Source organism: Chiloscyllium plagiosum, unplaced genomic scaffold (assembly GCF_037043375.1).
Source record: "Chiloscyllium plagiosum isolate Xiang-an unplaced genomic scaffold, Cpla_swu_hap1 HiC_scaffold_12, whole genome shotgun sequence".
Taxonomy (NCBI): Eukaryota; Metazoa; Chordata; class Chondrichthyes; order Orectolobiformes; family Hemiscylliidae; genus Chiloscyllium; species Chiloscyllium plagiosum.
The window spans coordinates 2,166,921-2,189,017 of record NW_028270150.1 but is presented as its reverse complement, the minus strand read 5'-3'; the positions used below and the strand labels follow the sequence as shown (position 1 = coordinate 2,189,017).

Below are 22,097 nucleotides of genomic sequence, written 5' to 3'. Positions count from 1 at the left end.
GGCTCACTGCCTTTATTCCTGATGAAGGGCTTTTGCCCGAAACGTCGATTTTGCTGCTCCTTGGATGCTGCCTGAACTGCTGTGCTCTTCCAGCACCACTGATCCAGAATCTGGTTTCCAGCATCTGCAGTTATTGTTTTTACCTACAAATGTTAATTGTCAGCCCAAACCTGATTGTTTTCCTGGTTTTGCTATTTGCCGAGTCACTGTGACCCCTCCACTTTAATAACATCAGCCAGTTTTAGTCTTGTTCCCTCCCTCTCTCTCCCCAGCTGCACAACCATTTCCTCTTCTCCCCTCTTCGTCAAACTCTCTCTTATTCCAACCTCTCCCCTTCTCCATTATTACTCAGCCCATCTCCACATTTCTTTTCCCTCTCCTGATCAACTTCCCACTCTATATTCTCTTTAACTGAATAAGGGAAGGTTTGGGAGTGTCACCGAGGCTAATTATGGTGAATACCTGTAATTGCCATCCACAGTGTAACCTGCTGCTTTGAGTTCAGTCACAGACATGAAGTTTGGGATTGTCCGTTCACCTTCCCATTTAGTCCATTCAAACAGGCCTGGTTCCACTCGGATACTCACTTCAGGGTCAAGGTGAAGAGCTGCACCAACAGAAAAACAGACTATGAAATGATTACGATGTTTTTAATGCCACAGATTTAGAGAATTGTTTCACTTGTGTTTCTACTAGCTCTCTGACAAGGCTGTACCTTTCCATGGAAGGACTGGGTTAGTTAGGTGGAAATTGTTTTCAACTCGGAATCTGGATTCAAACAAGAAGGCTACTGCTTGACATGGCATTTGAGATGATCCACTTGCTGCTCCTGGATTGACTCATTAGGAACAGTCACTGGGTATATTCCACTTTCCACACATGAAGCTTAATATCAGCTGTTCTTTCATAAACCAATACAGCACTGGAATGGGCCTTTTGACCCACAGTCTTTTGCTGAACATGCTGCCAAATGCACGTAATCTGTTCTGCCTGCCCTTGGTCCATATCCCACCATCTTTTGCATATTCATATGCTTATTTAAAAGTCCCTTAAACATCCTTATTGTATCTGCCTCAACCCCTGTCAGTGCGTTCCAGACTCCTACCACTCTCTGTGTAATACAATACCTCCCCCTCACGTCTCTTTTGAACTCTCCCCATCCCTCCCACCTTCTTGCTTCTTAGTATTGGGCATTTCTGGGGAAAAGAATCTGACCATCATCCCTATACTGATTTAGCAGTTTGGATCAGAATTGGCTAGCTGAAAGAAGACAGAGTGTGGTGACTGATGGGAAATGTTCATCTTGGTGTCCAGTGACTAGTGGTGTACTGCAAGTATCTGTTTTGAGTCCACTGCTGTTTATCATTTTTATAAATGACCTGGATGAGGGCTTAGAAGGGTGGGTTAGTAAATTTGTAGAAGACATTAAGGTCAGTGGAATTGTTGGTAGTGACAAAGGATGTTGTAGGTTGCACAGAGACATAGATAAGCTGCAGAGCTGGGCTGAAAGGTGGTAAATCGAGTTTAATATGGTAAAGTGTAAGGTGATTCACTTTGGAAGGAGTAATAGGAATACAGAGTACTGGGCTAATGGTAAGATTCTTGGTAGTGTAGATGAGCAGAGAGATCTCGATGTCCAGGTACACGGATCCGTGAAAGTTGCCACCCAGGTTGATAGGGTAGTTGAGAAGGCATATGGTGTGTTTGCTTTTATTAGTAGAGGGATCAAGTTTCGGAACCATGAGGTCACGCTGCAGCTGTACAAAACTTTGGAGTATTGTGTACAGTTCTAGTCACCACATTATAGGAAGTCTTGGAAAGAGCTCAGGGGAGATTTACCAGGATGTTGCCTGATATGGAGGGAAAGTCTTACGAGGAAAGGCTGAGGGACCTGAGACTGTTGAAGGTTGACAGGCGGCTTAATTGAGACATATAAGATAATCGGGGGTTAGATAGGGTGGACAGGGAGAGCCTTTTTCCTCAGATGGTGATGGCTGGCCTGAGGGGACATAGATTTAAATTGAGGAGTGATAGATATAGGACAGATGTCAGAGGTAGTTTCTTTACTCAGAGAGTAGTGGGGGCATGGAATGCACTGCCTGCAACATTGTAGACTCACCAACTGTAAGGGCATTTAAATGGTCATGGGATAGGCATATAGATGAGAATGGAATAGCGTGGGATAAATGGGCTTCAGATTGGTTTCACAGGTCAGCACAGTGAGGGCCAGAGGGCCTGTACTGTGCTGTAATGTTCTATGTTCTATATATGCATCTCATAATTTTATAGTCTCTCCTCAGTCTCTGCCACTCAAGAAGAGAACAACCCCACGTTTTCTAACCTGTCCTTATAGCTCATAGCTGAAAAATGTGTTGCTGGAAAAGCGCAGCAGGTCAGGCAGCATCCCAGGAGCAAGAGAATCGATGTTTCGGGCATAAGCCCTTCTTCTGGAATGAGGAGGGTGTGCCAAGCAGGCTAAGATAAAAGGTAGGGAGGAGGAACTTGGGGGAGGGGCATTGGGAATGTGATAGGTGGAAGGAGGTTAAGGTGAGGGTGATAGGCCGGAGAGGGGGTGGGGGCAGAGAGGTCAGGAAGGAAATTGCAGGTCAAGAAGGCGGTGCTGAGTCTGGGGGTTGGGACTGAGAAAAGGTGGGGGGAGGGGAAATGAGGAAGCTGGAGAAATCTGTATTCATCCCTCGTGGTTGGAGGGTTCCTAGGTGGAAGATGAGGCGCTCTTCCTCCAGGCACCGTGTTGCCATGGTCTGGCGATGGAAGAGGCCAAGGACCTGCATGTCCTTGGCGGAGTGGGAGGGGGAGTTGAAGTCACGGGGTGGTTGGGTTGGTTGGTGCTGGTATCCCAGAGGTGTTCCCTGAAACGTTCCGCAAGTAGGCGGCCTGTCTCCCCAATGTAGAGGAGGCCACATCGGGTGCAGCGGATGCAGTAAATGATGTGTGTGGAGGTGCAGGTGAATTTGTGATGGATATGGAAGGATCCCTTGGGGCCTTGGATGGAGGTGAGGGGGGCGGTGTGGGTGCAAGTTTTGTATTTCTTGCGGTTGCAGGGGAAGGTGCCGGGAGTGGAGGTTGGGTTGGTGGGGGGGTGTGGACCTGACGAGGGAGTCACAGAGGGAGTGGTCTTTCTGGAACACTGACAGGGGAGGGGAGGGAAATATATCCCTGGTGGTGGGGTCTGTTTGGAGGTGGCGGAAATGACGAAGGATGATACGATGTATATGGAGGTTGGTGGGGTGGTAGGTGAGGACCAGTGGGGTTCTGTCCTGGTGGCGGTTGGAGGGGCAGGGCTCAAGGACAGAGGAGCGGGGAGTGGAGGAGATGCGGTGGAGGGCATCATCAACCACGTCTGAGGGGAAATTGCGGTCTTTGAAGAAGGAGGCCATCTGGGTTGTACGTGTTTGGAACTGGTCCTCCTGGGAGCAGATGCGGCGGAGGCGAAGGAATTGGGAATATGGGATGGCGTTTTTACAGGGGGCAGGGTGGGAGGAGGTGTAGTCCAGGTAGCTGTGGGAGTCGGTCGGTTTGTAGTAAATGTCCGTGTTGATTCGGTCGTCCAAGATAGAAATGGAGAGGTCTAGGAAGGGGAGGGAGGAGTCCGAGACTGTCCAGGTAAATTTGAGGTCGGGGTGGAAGGTGTTAGTAAAGTGGATGAACTGTTCAACCTCCTCATGGGAGCACGAGGCAGCGCCGATACAGTCATCGATGTAGCGGAGGAAAAGGTGGGGGTGGTGCCAGTGTAGCTGCGGAAGATGGACTGTTCCACATATCCTACGAAATGGCAGGCATAGCTGGGATCTCCAGCATCTGCAGTCCTCACTTTCTCCTTATAGCTCATACCCCCAAACTCCTGGTAAAACATTTCTGCATCTCCTCCAAAGCCATCACATCCTTCCTGTAATGTGGCTAACAGAATTGAATACAATACTCTAAGTGTGGCTTAACCAAAGTCTTATAACATGACATCCTGACTCTCATACTCAATTCCACAACCAATAAAGATAAGCATACCATACGCCTTCCTTACCACTCTATCCACTTGCCTGGCCACTTTCAGGGGACTATAGACTTGAACCTCAAGATCTCTCTGTCCATCAATGCTGTCCTGGGTCCTGCCATTAACTGTATACTTGTCCCTAACATTTGATCTCCCAAAGTGCAGCATCTCACACTTACCCGGGTTAAACGCCATCTGCCATTTCTCCGCCCATATCTGCAACTGATCTATATCTTGCTGTATCCTTTGACTATCCAGAACCTCACCGATTTTTGTATCATCAGAGAATGTACTAACCCCTTCCCTTCAGATAATCTGTCATGTTTGTTGCACACTAACTCTAACCAACTCCTGCTGCTGCTGGGAGAGGGGAACAATAGCCTGCTAATAGCCATTATTAATCAAACTGGAAATATCAGGCAAAGATTAATAAAATAACAAAAGAGGTTAAAATATATAATTGAACCTTATAGGAAAGCTCTAGGCCAGAGAACAGAAAGGTTGTTGTGGTTCTGTTCGCCGAGCTGGAAGTTTTTGTTGCAACTGTTTCGTCCCCTGTCTAGGTGACATCCTCAGTGCTTGGGAGCCTCCTGTGAAGTGCTTCTGTGGTGTTTCCTCCGGCATTTATAGTGGCCTGTCCCTGCCGCTTCCGGTTGTCAGTTTCAGCTGTCCGCTGTAGTGGTTGGTATATTGGGTCCAGGTCGATGTGTTTGTTGATGGAGTTTGTGGATGAGTGCCAAGCTTCTAGGAATTCCCTGGCTGTTCTTTGTTTGGCTTGCCCTATAATGGTAGTGTTGTCCCAGTCGAATTCATGTTGCTTGTCGTCTGCGTGTGTGGCTACTAATGATAGCTGGTCGTGGCGTTTCGTGGCTAGTTGATGTTCATGGATGCGGATCGTTAGCTGTCTTCCTGTTTGTCCTATATAGTGTTTTGTGCAGTCCTTGCATGGGATTTTGTACACTACATTGGTTTTGCTCATGCTGGGTATCGGGTCCTTCGTTCTGGTGAGTTGTTGTCTGAGTATGGCTGTTGGTTTGTGTGCTGTTATAAGTCCTAGTGGTCGCAGTAGTCTGGCTGTCAGTTCTGAAATGCTCCTGATGTGTGGTAGTGTGGCTAGTCCTTTGGGTTGCGGCATGTCCTCGTTCTGTTGTCTTTCTCTTAGGCATCTGTTGATCAAAGGACCCGATACCCAGCATGAGCAAAACTAATGTAGTGTACAAGGTCCCATGCAAGGACTGCACAAAACACTATATAGGACAAACAGGAAGACAGCTAACGATCCGCATCCATGAACATCAACTAGCCACGAAACGCCATGACCAGTTTTCCTGAGCAGCCACACACGCAGACGACAAGCAACATGAATTCGACTGGGACAACACTACCATTATAGGGCAAGCCAAACAAAGAACAGCCAGGGAATTCCTAGAAGCATGGCACTCATCCACAAACTCCATCAACAAACACATCGACCTGGACCCAATATACCGGCCACTACAGCGGACAGCTGAAACTGACAACCGGAAGCGGCAGATTCAAACCACTATAAATGCCGGAGGAAACACCACAGAAGCGCTTCACAGGAGGCTCCCAAGCACTGAGGAGGTCACCTAGAAAGGGGACGAAACGTTTGCAACAAAAACTTCCAGCTCGGCGAACAGAACCACAGCAACGAGCACCCGAGCTACAAATCTTCTCACAAACTTTGAACAGAGAGGTTAGCTGAAAGATAGTGAAGGGAAAGTATAGAATATGAAACATGACGGAGAACAGTGAGAAACGTGTGTGTGGTTTATGGTCACAAGACAATTTGCTGTAGAAACAGAAGTAGGCCATGGAATCAGCTTGACCCAATAATCCTCTACTCCACTTCCTTGCTTTATCTGCATACACTTTGATTCCCTTACAGATGAAAAATCTGTCTGTCCCAGCTTTTATAAGGGTGCCTCTGGCAAGTCCAGCATTTATTGCCCATCCCTAATTGTCAAGAAGACAATTCATAGTCAACCACCTTACCGCACACCCACCTTACTGCACACCCACCTTACTGCACACCCACCTTACCGCACACCCACCTTACCGCACACCCACCTTACCGCACACCCACCTTACTGCACACCCACCTTACTGCACACCCACCTTACTGCACACCCACCTTACCGCACACCCACCTTACTGCACACCCACCTTACTGCACACCCACCTTACTGCACACCCACCTTACTGCACACCCACCTTACTGCACACCCACCTTACCGCACACCCACCTTACCGCACACCCACCTTACCGCACACCCACCTTACCGTACACCCACCTTACTGCACACCCACCGTGCTGCACACCCACCTTGCCGCACACCCACCTTACTGCACACCCACCTTACCGCACACCCACCTTATTGTACACCCACCTTACTGCACACCCACTTTGCTGCACACCCACCTTACTGTACACCCACCTTACCGCACACCCACCTTACCGCACACCCACCTTACCGCACACCCACCTTACTGCACACCCACCGTGCTGCACACCCACCTTACCGCACACCCACCTTACCGCACACCCACCTTACCGCACACCCACCTTACCGCACACCCACCGTGCTGCACACCCACCTTACCGCACACCCACCTTACTGCACACCCACCTTACCGCACACCCACCTTACCGCACACCCACCTTACCGCACACCCACCGTGCTGCACACCCACCGTGCTGCACACCCACCTTACCGCACAACCACCTTACCGCACACCCACCTTACCGCACACCCACCTTACCGCACACCCACCTTACTGCACACCCACCTTACTGCACACCCACCTTACCGCACACCCACCTTACCGCACACCCACCTTACCGCACACCCACCTTACCGCACACCCACCTTGCTGCACACCCACCTTACCGCACACCCACCTTACCGCACACCCACCTTACCGTACACCCACCTTACCGCACACCCACCTTACCGCACACCCACCTTACCGCACACCCACCTTACCGCACACCCACCTTGCCGCACACCCACCTTACCGCACACCCACCTTATTGTACACCCACCTTACCGCACACCCACCTTACCGCACACCCACCTTGCTGCACACCCACCTTACCGCACAACCACCTTACCGCACACCCACCTTACCGCACACCCACCTTACCGCACACCCACCTTACCGCACACCCACCTTACTGCACACCCACCTTACCGCACACCCACCTTACCGCACACCCACCTTACCGTACACCCACCTTACCGCACACCCACCTTACCGCACAGCCACCTTACCGCACACCCACCTTACCGCACACCCACCTTACCGCACACCCACCTTACTGTACACCCACCTTACTGCACACCCACCTTACCGCACACCCACCTTACCGCACACCCACCTTACCGCACACCCACCTTACCGCACACCCACCTTACCGTACACCCACCTTACTGCACACCCACCTTACCGCACATCCACCTTACCGCACACCCACCTTACCGCACACCCACCTTGCTGCACACCCACCGTGCTGCACACCCACCTTGCCGCACACCCACCTTACCGCACACCCACCTTATTGTACACCCACCTTACTGCACACCCACCTTGCCGCACACCCACCTTACCGCACACCCACCTTACCGCACACCCACCTTGCTGCACACCCACCTTACCGCACAACCACCTTACCGCACACCCACCTTACCGCACACCCACCTTACCGCACACCCACCTTACCGCACACCCACCTTACCGCACACCCACCTTACCGCACACCCACCTTACTGCACACCCACCTTACTGCACAACCACCTTACCGCACACCCACTTTGCTGCACACCCACCTTACCGCACACCCACCTTACCGCACACCCACCTTGCTGCACACCCACCTTACTGCACACCCACCTTACTGCACACCCACCTTACTGCACACCCACCTTACCGCACACCCACCTTACCGCACACCCACCTTACCGCACACCCACTTTGCTGCACACCCACCTTACCGCACACCCACCTTACCGCACACCCACCTTACTGCACACCCACCTTACCGCACACCCACCTTACCGCACACCCACCTTACTGCACAACCACCTTACCGCACACCCACTTTGCTGCACACCCACCTTGCCGCACACCCACCTTACCGCACACCCACCTTGCTGCACACCCACCTTGCCGCACACCCACCTTGCCGCACACCCACCTTATTGTACACCCACCTTACTGCACAACCACCTTACCGCACACCCACTTTGCTGCACACCCACCTTACCGCACACCCACCTTACCGCTCACCTACCTTACCGCACACCCACCTTACTGCACACCCACCTTATTGTACACCCACCGTACCGCACAACCACCGTACTGTACACCCACCTTAGATTAGATTACTTAGATTAGATTACTTACAGTGTGGAAACAGGCCCTTCGGCCCAACAAGTCCACACCGCCCCGCCGAAGCGCAACCCACCCATTTCCCTACATTTACCCCTTACCTAACACTACGGGCAATTTAGCATGGTCAATTCACCTGACCCTGCACATCTTTGGACTGTGGGAGGAAACCGGAGCATCCGGAGGAAACCCACGCAGACACGGGGAGAATGTGCAAACTCCACACAGTCAGTCGCCTGAGTTGGGAATTGAACCCAGGTCTCTGGCGCTGTGAGGCAGCAGTGCTAACCACTGTGCCACCGTGCCGCCCACCGTACTGTACACCCACCGGACTGCACAGCCACCGGACTGCACAGCCACCTTACTGCACAGCCACCTTACTGTACGCCCACCTCACTGCACGCCCACCTCACTGCACGCCCACCTCACTGCACGCCCACCTCACTGCACGCCCACCTCACTGCACACCCACCTCACTGCACACCCGCCTCACTGCACACACGCCTTACTGCACACCCACCTTACCGCACACCCACCTTACCGCACACCCACCTTACCGCACACCCACCTTACCGCACACCCACCTTACTGCACACCCACCTTACTGCACACACGCCTTACTGCACACCCACCTTACTGCACACCCACCTTACTGCACACCCACCTTACTGCACACCCACCTTACTGCACACACGCCTTACTGCACAACAACCTTACTGCACAGCCACCTTACTACAGAATGACCTTATTGTATAACCACCTTGATGTACAACCACCCTGATGTACCCACCTTACTGCGCAACCACCTTACTGTGCAATCAACTGACTGCATAATCACCTTACTGCACAACTGCCTTTGTGTACAACCACCTTACTGTATAATCGCTTTACAGTACAGCCACCTTCCTGTACAATCACCGTGCGCACAACTACCATACTGCACACCCACCTTACTGCACACCCACCATACTGCACACCCACCATACTGCACACCCACCATACTGCACACCCACCATACTGCACAATCACCTTCCTGCACAACCAACTTGCTGTACAATCACCTTACTGCACAATAACCTTACTGTACAGCCCCCTTACTGTACAGCCCCCTTACTGCACAATAACCTTACTGTACAGCCCCCTTACTGTACAACCCCCTTACTGTACAACCCCCTTACTGCATACCCACCTTACTACACAACCACGTTACTGTACAACCACTTTTCTGCACAGCCACCTTACTGTATAACCACCCTACTGTACAACCATCTTACGGCACAGCCACCTTACTGTATAACCACCCTACTGTACAACCATCTTACGGCACAACCACCTTACTATATAACCAACTTACTGCACAGCCACTTTACTATACAACCACCTTACTGCACACCCACCTTACTGTACAATGACCTTACTGCACACCCACCTTACTGCACACCCACCTTACTGTACAACCCCCTTACTGCACAGCCACCTTACTGCACAGCCACATTACTGTACAACCCCCTTACTGTACACCCCCCTTACTGCACAGCCACCTTACTGCACAACCACCTTACTGCACACCCACCTTACTGCACAACCACCTTACTGCACAACCACCTTACTGTACAGCCACCTTACTGCACAACCACCTTACTGCACACCCACCTTACTGCACAGCCACCTTACTGTACAGCCCCCTTACTGCACAACCACCTTACTGCACAACCACCTTACTGTACAGCCCCCTTACTGCACAGCCACCTTACTGCACAACCACCTTACTGCACAACCACCTTACTGTACAGCCCCCTTACTGCACAACCACCTTACTGCACACCCACCTTACTGCACACCCACCTTACTGCACAACCACCTTACTGCACAGCCACCTTACTGCACAACCACCTTACTGCACAACCACCTTACTGCACAACCACCTTACTGTACAGCCCCCTTACTGCACAGCCACCTTACTGCACAACCACCTTACTGCACAACCACCTTACTGTACAGCCCCCTTACTGCACAACCACCTTACTGCACAACCACCTTACTGCACAACCACCTTACTGTACAGCCCCCTTACTGCACAACCACCTTACTGCACAACCACCTTACTGCACAACCACCTTACTGTACAGCCACCTTACTGCACACCCACCTTACTGCACAGCCACCTTACTGCACAGCCCCCTTACTGTACACCCACCTTACTGCACAACCACCTTACTGTACAGCCCCCTTACTGCACAACCACCTTACTGCACAACCACCTTACTGCACAACCACCTTACTGTACAGCCACCTTACTGTACACCCACCTTACTGCACAACCACCTTACTGTACAGCCCCCTTACTGCACAGCCCCCTTACTGCACAACCACCTTACTGCACAACCACCTTACTGCACAACCACCTTACTGCACAACCACCTTACTGTACAGCCACCTTACTGCACACCCACCTTACTGCACAGCCACCTTACTGTACACCCACCTTACTGCACAACCACCTTACTGTACAGCCCCCTTACTGCACAACCACCTTACTGCACACCCACCTTACTGCACAGCCACCTTACTGCACACCCACCTTACTGCACAACCACCTTACTGCACAACCACCTTACTGCACACCCACCTTACTGCACAACCACCTTACTGCACAACCACCTTACTGCACACCCACCTTACTGCACAGCCACCTTACTGCACACCCACCTTACTGCACACCCACCTTACTGCACACCCACCTTACCGCACACCCACCTTACCGCACACCCACCTTACCGCACACCCACCTTGCCGCACACCCACCTTACCGCACACCCACCTTATTGTACACCCACCTTACCGCACACCCACCTTACCGCACACCCACCTTGCTGCACACCCACCTTACCGCACAACCACCTTACCGCACACCCACCTTACCGCACACCCACCTTACCGCACACCCACCTTACCGCACACCCACCTTACTGCACACCCACCTTACCGCACACCCACCTTACCGCACACCCACCTTACCGTACACCCACCTTACCGCACACCCACCTTACCGCACAGCCACCTTACCGCACACCCACCTTACCGCACACCCACCTTACCGCACACCCACCTTACTGTACACCCACCTTACTGCACACCCACCTTACCGCACACCCACCTTACCGCACACCCACCTTACCGCACACCCACCTTACCGCACACCCACCTTACCGTACACCCACCTTACTGCACACCCACCTTACCGCACATCCACCTTACCGCACACCCACCTTACCGCACACCCACCTTGCTGCACACCCACCGTGCTGCACACCCACCTTGCCGCACACCCACCTTACCGCACACCCACCTTATTGTACACCCACCTTACTGCACACCCACCTTGCCGCACACCCACCTTACCGCACACCCACCTTACCGCACACCCACCTTGCTGCACACCCACCTTACCGCACAACCACCTTACCGCACACCCACCTTACCGCACACCCACCTTACCGCACACCCACCTTACCGCACACCCACCTTACTGCACACCCACCTTACTGCACAACCACCTTACCGCACACCCACTTTGCTGCACACCCACCTTACCGCACACCCACCTTACCGCACACCCACCTTGCTGCACACCCACCTTACTGCACACCCACCTTACTGCACACCCACCTTACCGCACACCCACTTTGCTGCACACCCACCTTACCGCACACCCACCTTACCGCACACCCACCTTACTGCACACCCACCTTACCGCACACCCACCTTACCGCACACCCACCTTACTGCACAACCACCTTACCGCACACCCACTTTGCTGCACACCCACCTTGCCGCACACCCACCTTACCGCACACCCACCTTGCTGCACACCCACCTTGCCGCACACCCACCTTGCCGCACACCCACCTTATTGTACACCCACCTTACTGCACAACCACCTTACCGCACACCCACTTTGCTGCACACCCACCTTACCGCACACCCACCTTACCGCTCACCTACCTTACCGCACACCCACCTTACTGCACACCCACCTTACCGCACACCCACCTTATTGTACACCCACCGTACCGCACAACCACCGTACTGTACACCCACCTTAGATTAGATTACTTAGATTAGATTACTTACAGTGTGGAAACAGGCCCTTCGGCCCAACAAGTCCACACCGCCCCGCCGAAGCGCAACCCACCCATTTCCCTACATTTACCCCTTACCTAACACTACGGGCAATTTAGCATGGTCAATTCACCTGACCCTGCACATCTTTGGACTGTGGGAGGAAACCGGAGCATCCGGAGGAAACCCACGCAGACACGGGGAGAATGTGCAAACTCCACACAGTCAGTCGCCTGAGTTGGGAATTGAACCCAGGTCTCTGGCGCTGTGAGGCAGCAGTGCTAACCACTGTGCCACCGTGCCGCCCACCGTACTGTACACCCACCGTACTGTACACCCACCGGACTGCACAGCCACCTTACTGCACAGCCACCTTACTGTACGCCCACCTCACTGCACGCCCACCTCACTGCACGCCCACCTCACTGCACGCCCACCTCACTGCACACCCACCTCACTGCACACCCGCCTCACTGCACACACGCCTTACTGCACACCCACCTTACCGCACACCCACCTTACCGCACACCCACCTTACCGCACACCCACCTTACCGCACACCCACCTTACTGCACACCCACCTTACTGCACACACGCCTTACTGCACACCCACCTTACTGCACACCCACCTTACTGCACACCCACCTTACTGCACACCCACCTTACTGCACACACGCCTTACTGCACAACAACCTTACTGCACAGCCACCTTACTACAGAATGACCTTATTGTATAACCACCTTGATGTACAACCACCCTGATGTACCCACCTTACTGCGCAACCACCTTACTGTGCAATCAACTGACTGCATAATCACCTTACTGCACAACTGCCTTTGTGTACAACCACCTTACTGTATAATCGCTTTACAGTACAGCCACCTTCCTGTACAATCACCGTGCGCACAACTACCATACTGCACACCCACCTTACTGCACACCCACCATACTGCACACCCACCATACTGCACACCCACCATACTGCACACCCACCATACTGCACAATCACCTTCCTGCACAACCAACTTGCTGTACAATCACCTTACTGCACAATAACCTTACTGTACAGCCCCCTTACTGTACAGCCCCCTTACTGCACAATAACCTTACTGTACAGCCCCCTTACTGTACAACCCCCTTACTGTACAACCCCCTTACTGCATACCCACCTTACTACACAACCACGTTACTGTACAACCACTTTTCTGCACAGCCACCTTACTGTATAACCACCCTACTGTACAACCATCTTACGGCACAGCCACCTTACTGTATAACCACCCTACTGTACAACCATCTTACGGCACAACCACCTTACTATATAACCAACTTACTGCACAGCCACTTTACTATACAACCACCTTACTGCACACCCACCTTACTGTACAATGACCTTACTGCACACCCACCTTACTGCACACCCACCTTACTGTACAACCCCCTTACTGCACAGCCACCTTACTGCACAGCCACATTACTGTACAACCCCCTTACTGTACACCCCCCTTACTGCACAGCCACCTTACTGCACAACCACCTTACTGCACACCCACCTTACTGCACAACCACCTTACTGCACAACCACCTTACTGTACAGCCACCTTACTGCACAACCACCTTACTGCACACCCACCTTACTGCACAGCCACCTTACTGTACAGCCCCCTTACTGCACAGCCACCTTACTGCACAACCACCTTACTGCACAACCACCTTACTGCACAACCACCTTACTGTACAGCCCCCTTACTGCACAACCACCTTACTGCACAACCACCTTACTGCACAGCCACCTTACTGCACAACCACCTTACTGCACAACCACCTTACTGCACAACCACCTTACTGTACAGCCCCCTTACTGCACAGCCACCTTACTGCACAACCACCTTACTGCACAACCACCTTACTGTACAGCCCCCTTACTGCACAACCACCTTACTGCACACCCACCTTACTGCACACCCACCTTACTGCACAACCACCTTACTGCACAGCCACCTTACTGCACAACCACCTTACTGCACAACCACCTTACTGCACAACCACCTTACTGTACAGCCCCCTTACTGCACAGCCACCTTACTGCACAACCACCTTACTGCACAACCACCTTACTGTACAGCCCCCTTACTGCACAACCACCTTACTGCACAACCACCTTACTGCACAACCACCTTACTGTACAGCCCCCTTACTGCACAACCACCTTACTGCACAACCACCTTACTGTACAGCCACCTTACTGCACACCCACCTTACTGCACAGCCACCTTACTGCACAGCCCCCTTACTGTACACCCACCTTACTGCACAACCACCTTACTGTACAGCCCCCTTACTGCACAACCACCTTACTGCACAACCACCTTACTGCACAACCACCTTACTGTACAGCCACCTTACTGTACAGCCACCTTACTGCACAACCACCTTACTGTACAGCCCCCTTACTGCACAGCCCCCTTACTGCACAACCACCTTACTGCACAACCACCTTACTGCACAACCACCTTACTGCACAGCCACCTTACTGCACACCCACCTTACTGCACAGCCACCTTACTGTACACCCACCTTACTGCACAACCACCTTACTGTACAGCCCCCTTACTGCACAACCACCTTACTGCACACCCACCTTACTGCACAGCCACCTTACTGCACACCCACCTTACTGCACAACCACCTTACTGCACAACCACCTTACTGCACACCCACCTTACTGCACAACCACCTTACTGCACAACCACCTTACTGCACACCCACCTTACTGCACAGCCACCTTACTGCACACCCACCTTACTGCACACCCACCTTACTGCACCACCACCTTACTGTACAGCCCCCTTATTCACAGCCCCCTTACTGCACAACCACCTTACTGCACACCCACCTTACTGTACAGCCACCTTACTGCACACCCACCTTACTGCACAGCCCCCTTACTGCACAGCCACCTTACTGCACAGCCACCTTACTGCACACCCACCTTACTGCACAGCCACCTTACTGCACAGCCACCTTACTGTACAGCCACCTTACTGAACAACCACCTTACTGCACAACCACCTTACTGTACAGCCACCTTACTGTACAGCCACCTTACTGCACACCCACCTTACTGTACAGCCACCTTACTGTACAGCCACCTTACTGTACAGCCACCTTACTGAACAACCACCTTACTGCACAACCACCTTACTGTACAGCCACCTTACTGCACAGCCACCTTACTGCACACCCACCTTACTGCACACCCACCTTACTGAACAACCACCTTACTGCACAACCACCTTACTGTACACCCACCTTACTGCACAGCCACCTTACTGTACAGCCCCCTTACTGCACAACCACCTTACTGTACACCCACCTTACTGTACAACCACCTTACTGCACAACCACCTTACTGCACAACCACCTTACTGTACACCCACCTTACTGTACAACCACCTTACTGCACAACCACCTTACTGCACAACCACCTTACTGTACAACCACCTTACTCTATAACCACCTTACTGCACACCCACCTTACTTTAGGGAACATCTCCGAGACACCCGCACCAATCAACCAAATCGCCCAGTGGCTCAACATTTCAACTCCCCCTCCCACTCTGCCGAGGATATGGAGGTGCTGGGCCTCCTCCACCGCCGCTCCCTCACCACCAGACGCCTGGAGGAAGAACGCCTCATCTTCCGCCTCGGAACACTTCAACCCCAGGGCATCAATGTGGATTTCAACAGTTTCCTCATTTCCCCTTCCCCCACCTCATCCTACCTTCTAACCTCCAGAAACTCGATCCCCTGACCTGTCCGGACTTGTCCGACCTGCCCAGCTCCTTTTCCACTTATCCACTCCACCCTCTCCTCCCTGACCTATCACCTTCATCTCCTTCCCCACTGACCTATTGTACTCTATGCCACTCTCTCCCCACCCCCACCAACCTCTAGCTTATCTCTCCACGCTTCAGGCTCTCTGCCTTTATTCCTGATGAAGGGCTTTTGCCCGAAACGTCGATTTTGCCTGTCCTCGGATGCTGCCTGAATTGCTGTGCTCTTCCAGCACCACTGATCCAGAATCTGGTTTCCAGCATCTGCAGTCATTGTTTTTACACCCACCTTACTGCACAGCCACCTTACTGCACACCCACCTTACTGCACAGCCACCTTACTGCACAGCCACCTTACTGCACACCCACCTTACTGCACAGCCACCTTACTGCACAGCCACCTTACTGCACAACCACCTTACTGCACACCCACCTTACTGCACACCCACCTTACTGCACAGCCACCTTACTGCACACCCACCTTACTGCACAGCCACCTTACTGCACACCCACCTTACTGCACAGCCACCTTACTGCACAACCACCTTACTGCACACCCACCTTACTGCACAGCCACCTTACTGCACACCCACCTTACTGCACAGCCACCTTACTGCACACCCACCTTACCAATGTACTAATCATACCTTGTACATTCACATCCAAATCATTGATATAGATAACAAACAGTAATGGGCCCAGTACCGAACCTTGAGGCACTCCACTAGTCACAGGCCTCCAGTCTGACAAGCATCCTTCCACTATTACCCTCTGTTTCCTACCATCAAGCCAATTGTGAATCCAATTTGCCAGCTCCGCCTGGATTCCATGCAATGTAACCTTCCAGAGCAGCCTACCATGCAGAACCTTATCAAAGGCCTTACTGAAATCCATATCGACTATGTCTACCACCCTACCCTCTTCAACCTTCCTGGTCACTCATCAAAGGACTTGAGCAAATTTGTGAGGGGGGACCTTCGAGAGGTGTATAAGATCACGAGAGGCATGGATAGGTTGCACACACTCAGACTTTTTCCCCAGGGTTGGGGAATCGAGGACTAGAGGGCATCAGTTTAAGGTTAGAGGGGAAAGAATAAAAAGGGAACCTGAGGGGCAACCTTTTTACCCAGAGGGTGGTACACATATGCAATGAGCTGCCAGCGGAAGTGGTTGATGCGGGTACATTAACAACAGTTAAAAGGTATTTGGATAAATACATGCATAGGGAAGGTTTAGAAGGATATGGGCCAAGTGCAGAGAAATGGGGTTAGTGTGGGTGGACATTTTGGTCGGCACGGAGCAGTTTGGGCCAAAGGGCCTGTCTCCGTGCTGTGGGACTCTATGATTGTACTGATGAAGAAAACCTATTTCAGCAACTGGTGGGAGAAAGTAACTGACTGTCTTCAGCCTTTAGGTACTTTTACTGCAGAGACAAAGAGACACACACAATGTCTTCTTCCAGAGTCCTGAAGGCTTCTCACTGCATTGTTCACACCCACAAGCTGTTCAGCTACCCAGGAACCAATCAGCAAATTGTTATCTTGTTGGTGACCTTTTGCATTCAGGACTGGTCACACTTGCACAAACAGAGTCACCTACTGCTTTGGGTCACTCAGTAACAGAGTAACCCATTGCTTCGAGTCACTCAGTAACAGTCACCCACTGCTTCGAGTCACTCAGTAACAGAGTAACCCACTGCTTCGAGTCATTCAGTAACAGAGTAACCCACTGCTTCGAGTCACTCAGTAACAGAGTCACCCACTGCTTCGAGTCATTCAGTAACAGTCACCTACTGCTTCGAGTCACTCAGTAACAGAGTAACCCACTGCTTCGAGTCACTCAGTAACAGAGTAACCCACTGCTTCGAGTCACTCAGTAACAGAGTAACCCATTGCTTCGAGTCACTCAGTAACAGAGTCACCCACTGCTTCGAGTCACTCAGTAACAGAGTAACCCACTGCTTCGAGTCACTCAGTAACAGAGTAACCCACTGCTTCGAGTCACTCAGTAACAGAGTAATCCACTGCTTCGAGTCACTCAGTAACAGAGTAATCCACTGCTTCGAGTCACTCAGTAACAGTCACCTACTGCTTCGAGTCACTCAGTAACAGAGTAACCCACTGCTTCGAATCACTCAGTAACAGAGTAACCCACTGCTTCGAGTCACTCAGTAACAGAGTAATCCACTGCTTCGAGTCACTCAGTAACAGTCACCTACTGCTTCGAGTCACTCAGTAACAGAGTAACCCATTGCTTCGAGTCACTCAGTAACAGAGTAACCCACTGCTTCGAATCACTCAGTAACAGAGTAACCCACTGCTTCGAGTCACTCAGTAACAGAGTAACCCACTGCTTCGAGTCACTCAGTAACAGAGTAACCCATTGCTTCGAGTCACTCAGTAACAGAGTAACCCATTGCTTCGAGTCACTCAGTAACAGTCACCCATTGCTTCGAATCACTCAGTAACAGAGTAACCCACTGCTTCGAGTCACTCAGAAGAAAACAACCCTTTGGTCCAAGTGTGCATTCCAACCATAATTCCAAACTGAACAAGTCCCACCTGCCTGTGTTTGGTGCATAACCCCCCAAACATTTCTTATTCATCTATTTTTCTAAATATCTTTTAAACATTACAACTTTACCTGCATCCACCACTATCCCCGGAGATCAATTCCATACAAACCACTCTCTGTGTAAAAAAAGCCCTTCATGTCTTTTTCAAATTTTTCTCCTCTTACTTTAAAAATATGGCCCCAATCTTCAAATCCTACACCCTCGGGAAAATACACCTGACATTCACGTTATCTATTCCCATCATTTTTTTTACAAATATCTGTAAGGTCACCCCTCAACCTCCAACACTCCACTGAAAAACGTCCTGGCTTATCCATTCTCTTTTTATAAATCAAAGCCTCCATTCCCAGCAGCATCCTGGTAAGTCTTTTCTGAGTCCTCTCCAGCTTAATAATATCCTTCCATAACACTGCTTGAATAAAGTACCAGTGTAAATGCACACACATTGAGTTTCGTAACAATTTTAAAAATACAATAATCCTTCCCACAATCCTTGGTTTTAAAACCATCCTCTTCCAGTTCAGTCAGCAATCAAAAATACAGAAGTCAAAAGTATGTGGTTTTACATTGACGTTATGGACCCTACCTTCAAGGACGTAGTGAGCTGTCTGGATACATCGCAGAGCAGGAGATGAGTAGACACATTGGATCATCAGTTCCTGTTCTTGAACTGCTTCACCTAGTTACCAAATGAAAATAGCAGTTTCTTACTCTCGAAATTAAAAATATTTCACAGCTCTTTGAAAGAGCTAGAGATAAAAAAAAACCCTGCAGATGCTGGAATCCAAAGCGACAGGCAGGAGGTGGAAGAACATAGTGAGCCAGGCAGCATCAGGAGGGGGAGAAGTCGGGACTAAAGCAGGGTTTTACCCGAAACATTGACATCTCCAGCCCCTGATGCTGCCTGGATCACTGTGTTCTTCCAGCCTCCCGCTTTGAAAGACCTAGTGAATTCCATTCCCTTCCAAAGCTCAGTATAAATCCCTTTAGAAAGTTGTGATTCTATGTACTCCCATTGCTTTTTCACCTTCTTGATCACAACAACCCACTCTCTTCAAAACCTTATTCCTGTTACAGCTGGTCCTTTGATCCATCTATTGCACAATTTCTGATCCTCCTGCCACTAAAAACAATACTTGCTTCTTCACTTCAACAAAACTCATTGGGTTCAAACTTGCTTTAAATCTCCCTTTTAGCTTTTTGGCTGTGAAAAATAATGCACCTCTTCCAGTCTCTGTACATAGCTGAAGCCCTTTATCACTGCACCCTCTCTTAACCTCTGGCAGCTGAATTGGCCATAATTAAGCCTGGATTTTGACTCCCCAAGTTGTCTTCACCAGCTCAAGGAAGTTGCTCAAATTAAAGAAGACAAAGGTAACATTTCAAAGACTTCCTGAAAGCTTTTCTCAACAAATGCAACTTGGATTTCAATGCATGGGGCAGCAGGGTGGCTTTGTGTGGAGTGGCACATTGGCTCAGTTGTTAGCACTGCTGGATCACAGCGCCAGGGAGCCGGATTCAATTCCCATCTCGGGTGACTGTCTGTGTGGAGTTTTCCTATTCTCACTGTGTCTGCGTGGGTGTGCTCCAGTTCCCTCCCACAATCCAAAGTTTAGGTGAATTGGCCATGCTAAACTGCCCGTAGTGTTAGGAGCATTAGGCAGGGGTAAACATTGGGTTACTCTTCGGAGGGTTAGTGTGGACTTGTTGGGCCGAAGGGCCTGTTTCCACACTGTAGGGAATGTAATCCTTGTTCAGAAGAAACCAGTTGTGAGGAAACTCCTATGTGAAGGGACACAATCCTTTGAGAATACTCAGTGGTGAATATAGAACATTACAGCACAGTACAGGTCCTTCAGCCTGTTACAACACGGGGTAAACCCCTCTGCTAATTTAAACCCGACACACAGAGAAGCTTACCACGCGCCATAATCTGTTACATTCCGAGCAGCAAAGAACTATCCCAGAGGTCACTATTTAAAGTAAAAATTATCAATTTTATTGTTTAAGTCCAACAGAGAGTATTAAAACCAACAACTATTAATAAGTCCTTTCTCTTAAATCTATCTTTTACCTCCAACTCCACAATACTGGTCCGATAAAAATTCCTGACTAAGATTTACAAAAAAATCATGTTTCAAAAACCACTCAGCTTTGTCAATTCCCCTTTGTAGATTTTTTTCTAAGTTGGTTTCAGTGTTCTGTTGTGCAAACTTCTTGCACATAGGTATCTTTCAGAGAGTTCTTCAGCTAGTAGTTTGTGTTTATGGATGTTCTTGGCAGTTCTTCTCCCAACTGTTCAAAATGTCTGGTTTTATACCCCAGAACATCAGATCAGTTCATTGGTTTTGATGTTGTCAAAACACTAAATTCAAATTTGATTGGATTCTGGTATCTTGGTGCATAATTTAAACTGATTAGCTGACTTTTGCATTTGTTTTTGTTTCACGGCAAATCAGCTGCAATTATTTTTTTCAATCAAGTATTATATTCTTACTTTGTTCAGGACTCTGTGCTTTGTCAGTCCTTGCTAGCTTTTCAATTCTCTTACACGTACAGTATACATTTACACTTTCATAACAGGCCCTGGTGTTGCGCCAACCTGTGGAACCTATCTGAAGCCCATCTAATCTACACTATGCCATTCTCATCCATATGTCTATCCAATGATCATTTAAATGCCCTTAAAGTTGGCGAGTCTACTACTGTTGCAGGCAGTGCATTCCATGCCCCTACTACTCTCTGAGTAAAGAAACTACCCCTGACATTTCTCCTATATCTATCACTCCTCAATTTAAAGCTATGTCCCCTCATGCTAGCCATCACTATCTGAGGAAACAGGCTCTCATTATTTAAGCCTGACTAGCTTATATGTCTCAATTAAGTCACCTCTCAACCTTCTTCTCTCAAACGAAAACAGCCTCAAGTCCCTCAGCCTTTTCTCTTAGACCTTCCCTCCATACCAGGCAACATCCTAGTAAATCTCCTCTGCACACTTTCCAAAGCTTCCACATCCTTTTCATAATGCGGTGACCAGAACTGTACTCAGTGCGGCCGCACAAGATTTTTGTACAGCTGCAGCATGACCTTGTGGCTCCAAAACTCAATCCCTCTGCAAATAAAAGCCAACACACCATATAC

General features: G+C 50.5%; 1 protein-coding gene across 3 annotated transcripts in view; it reads right to left on the bottom strand.

The window, feature by feature from the left end:
- The window catches only part of LOC122555449 (ubiquitin-associated and SH3 domain-containing protein A-like), a 237,518-nt gene that overhangs the window by 42,651 nt on the left and 172,770 nt on the right, over positions 1–22,097 (bottom strand). For all 3 annotated transcript variants that reach the window (XR_015758771.1, XM_087992423.1, XM_087992424.1), the window contains 2 exons: positions 19,543–19,635; positions 463–607 (listed from right to left, as the gene is read on the bottom strand). Coding sequence is in view for 2 of the 3 variants with exons in the window: in XM_087992423.1 (XP_087848549.1) it covers positions 463–607; positions 19,543–19,635 (238 nt within the window). In the remaining variant the exon portion in view is untranslated. The remainder of the gene's footprint in view (positions 1–462; positions 608–19,542; positions 19,636–22,097) is intronic.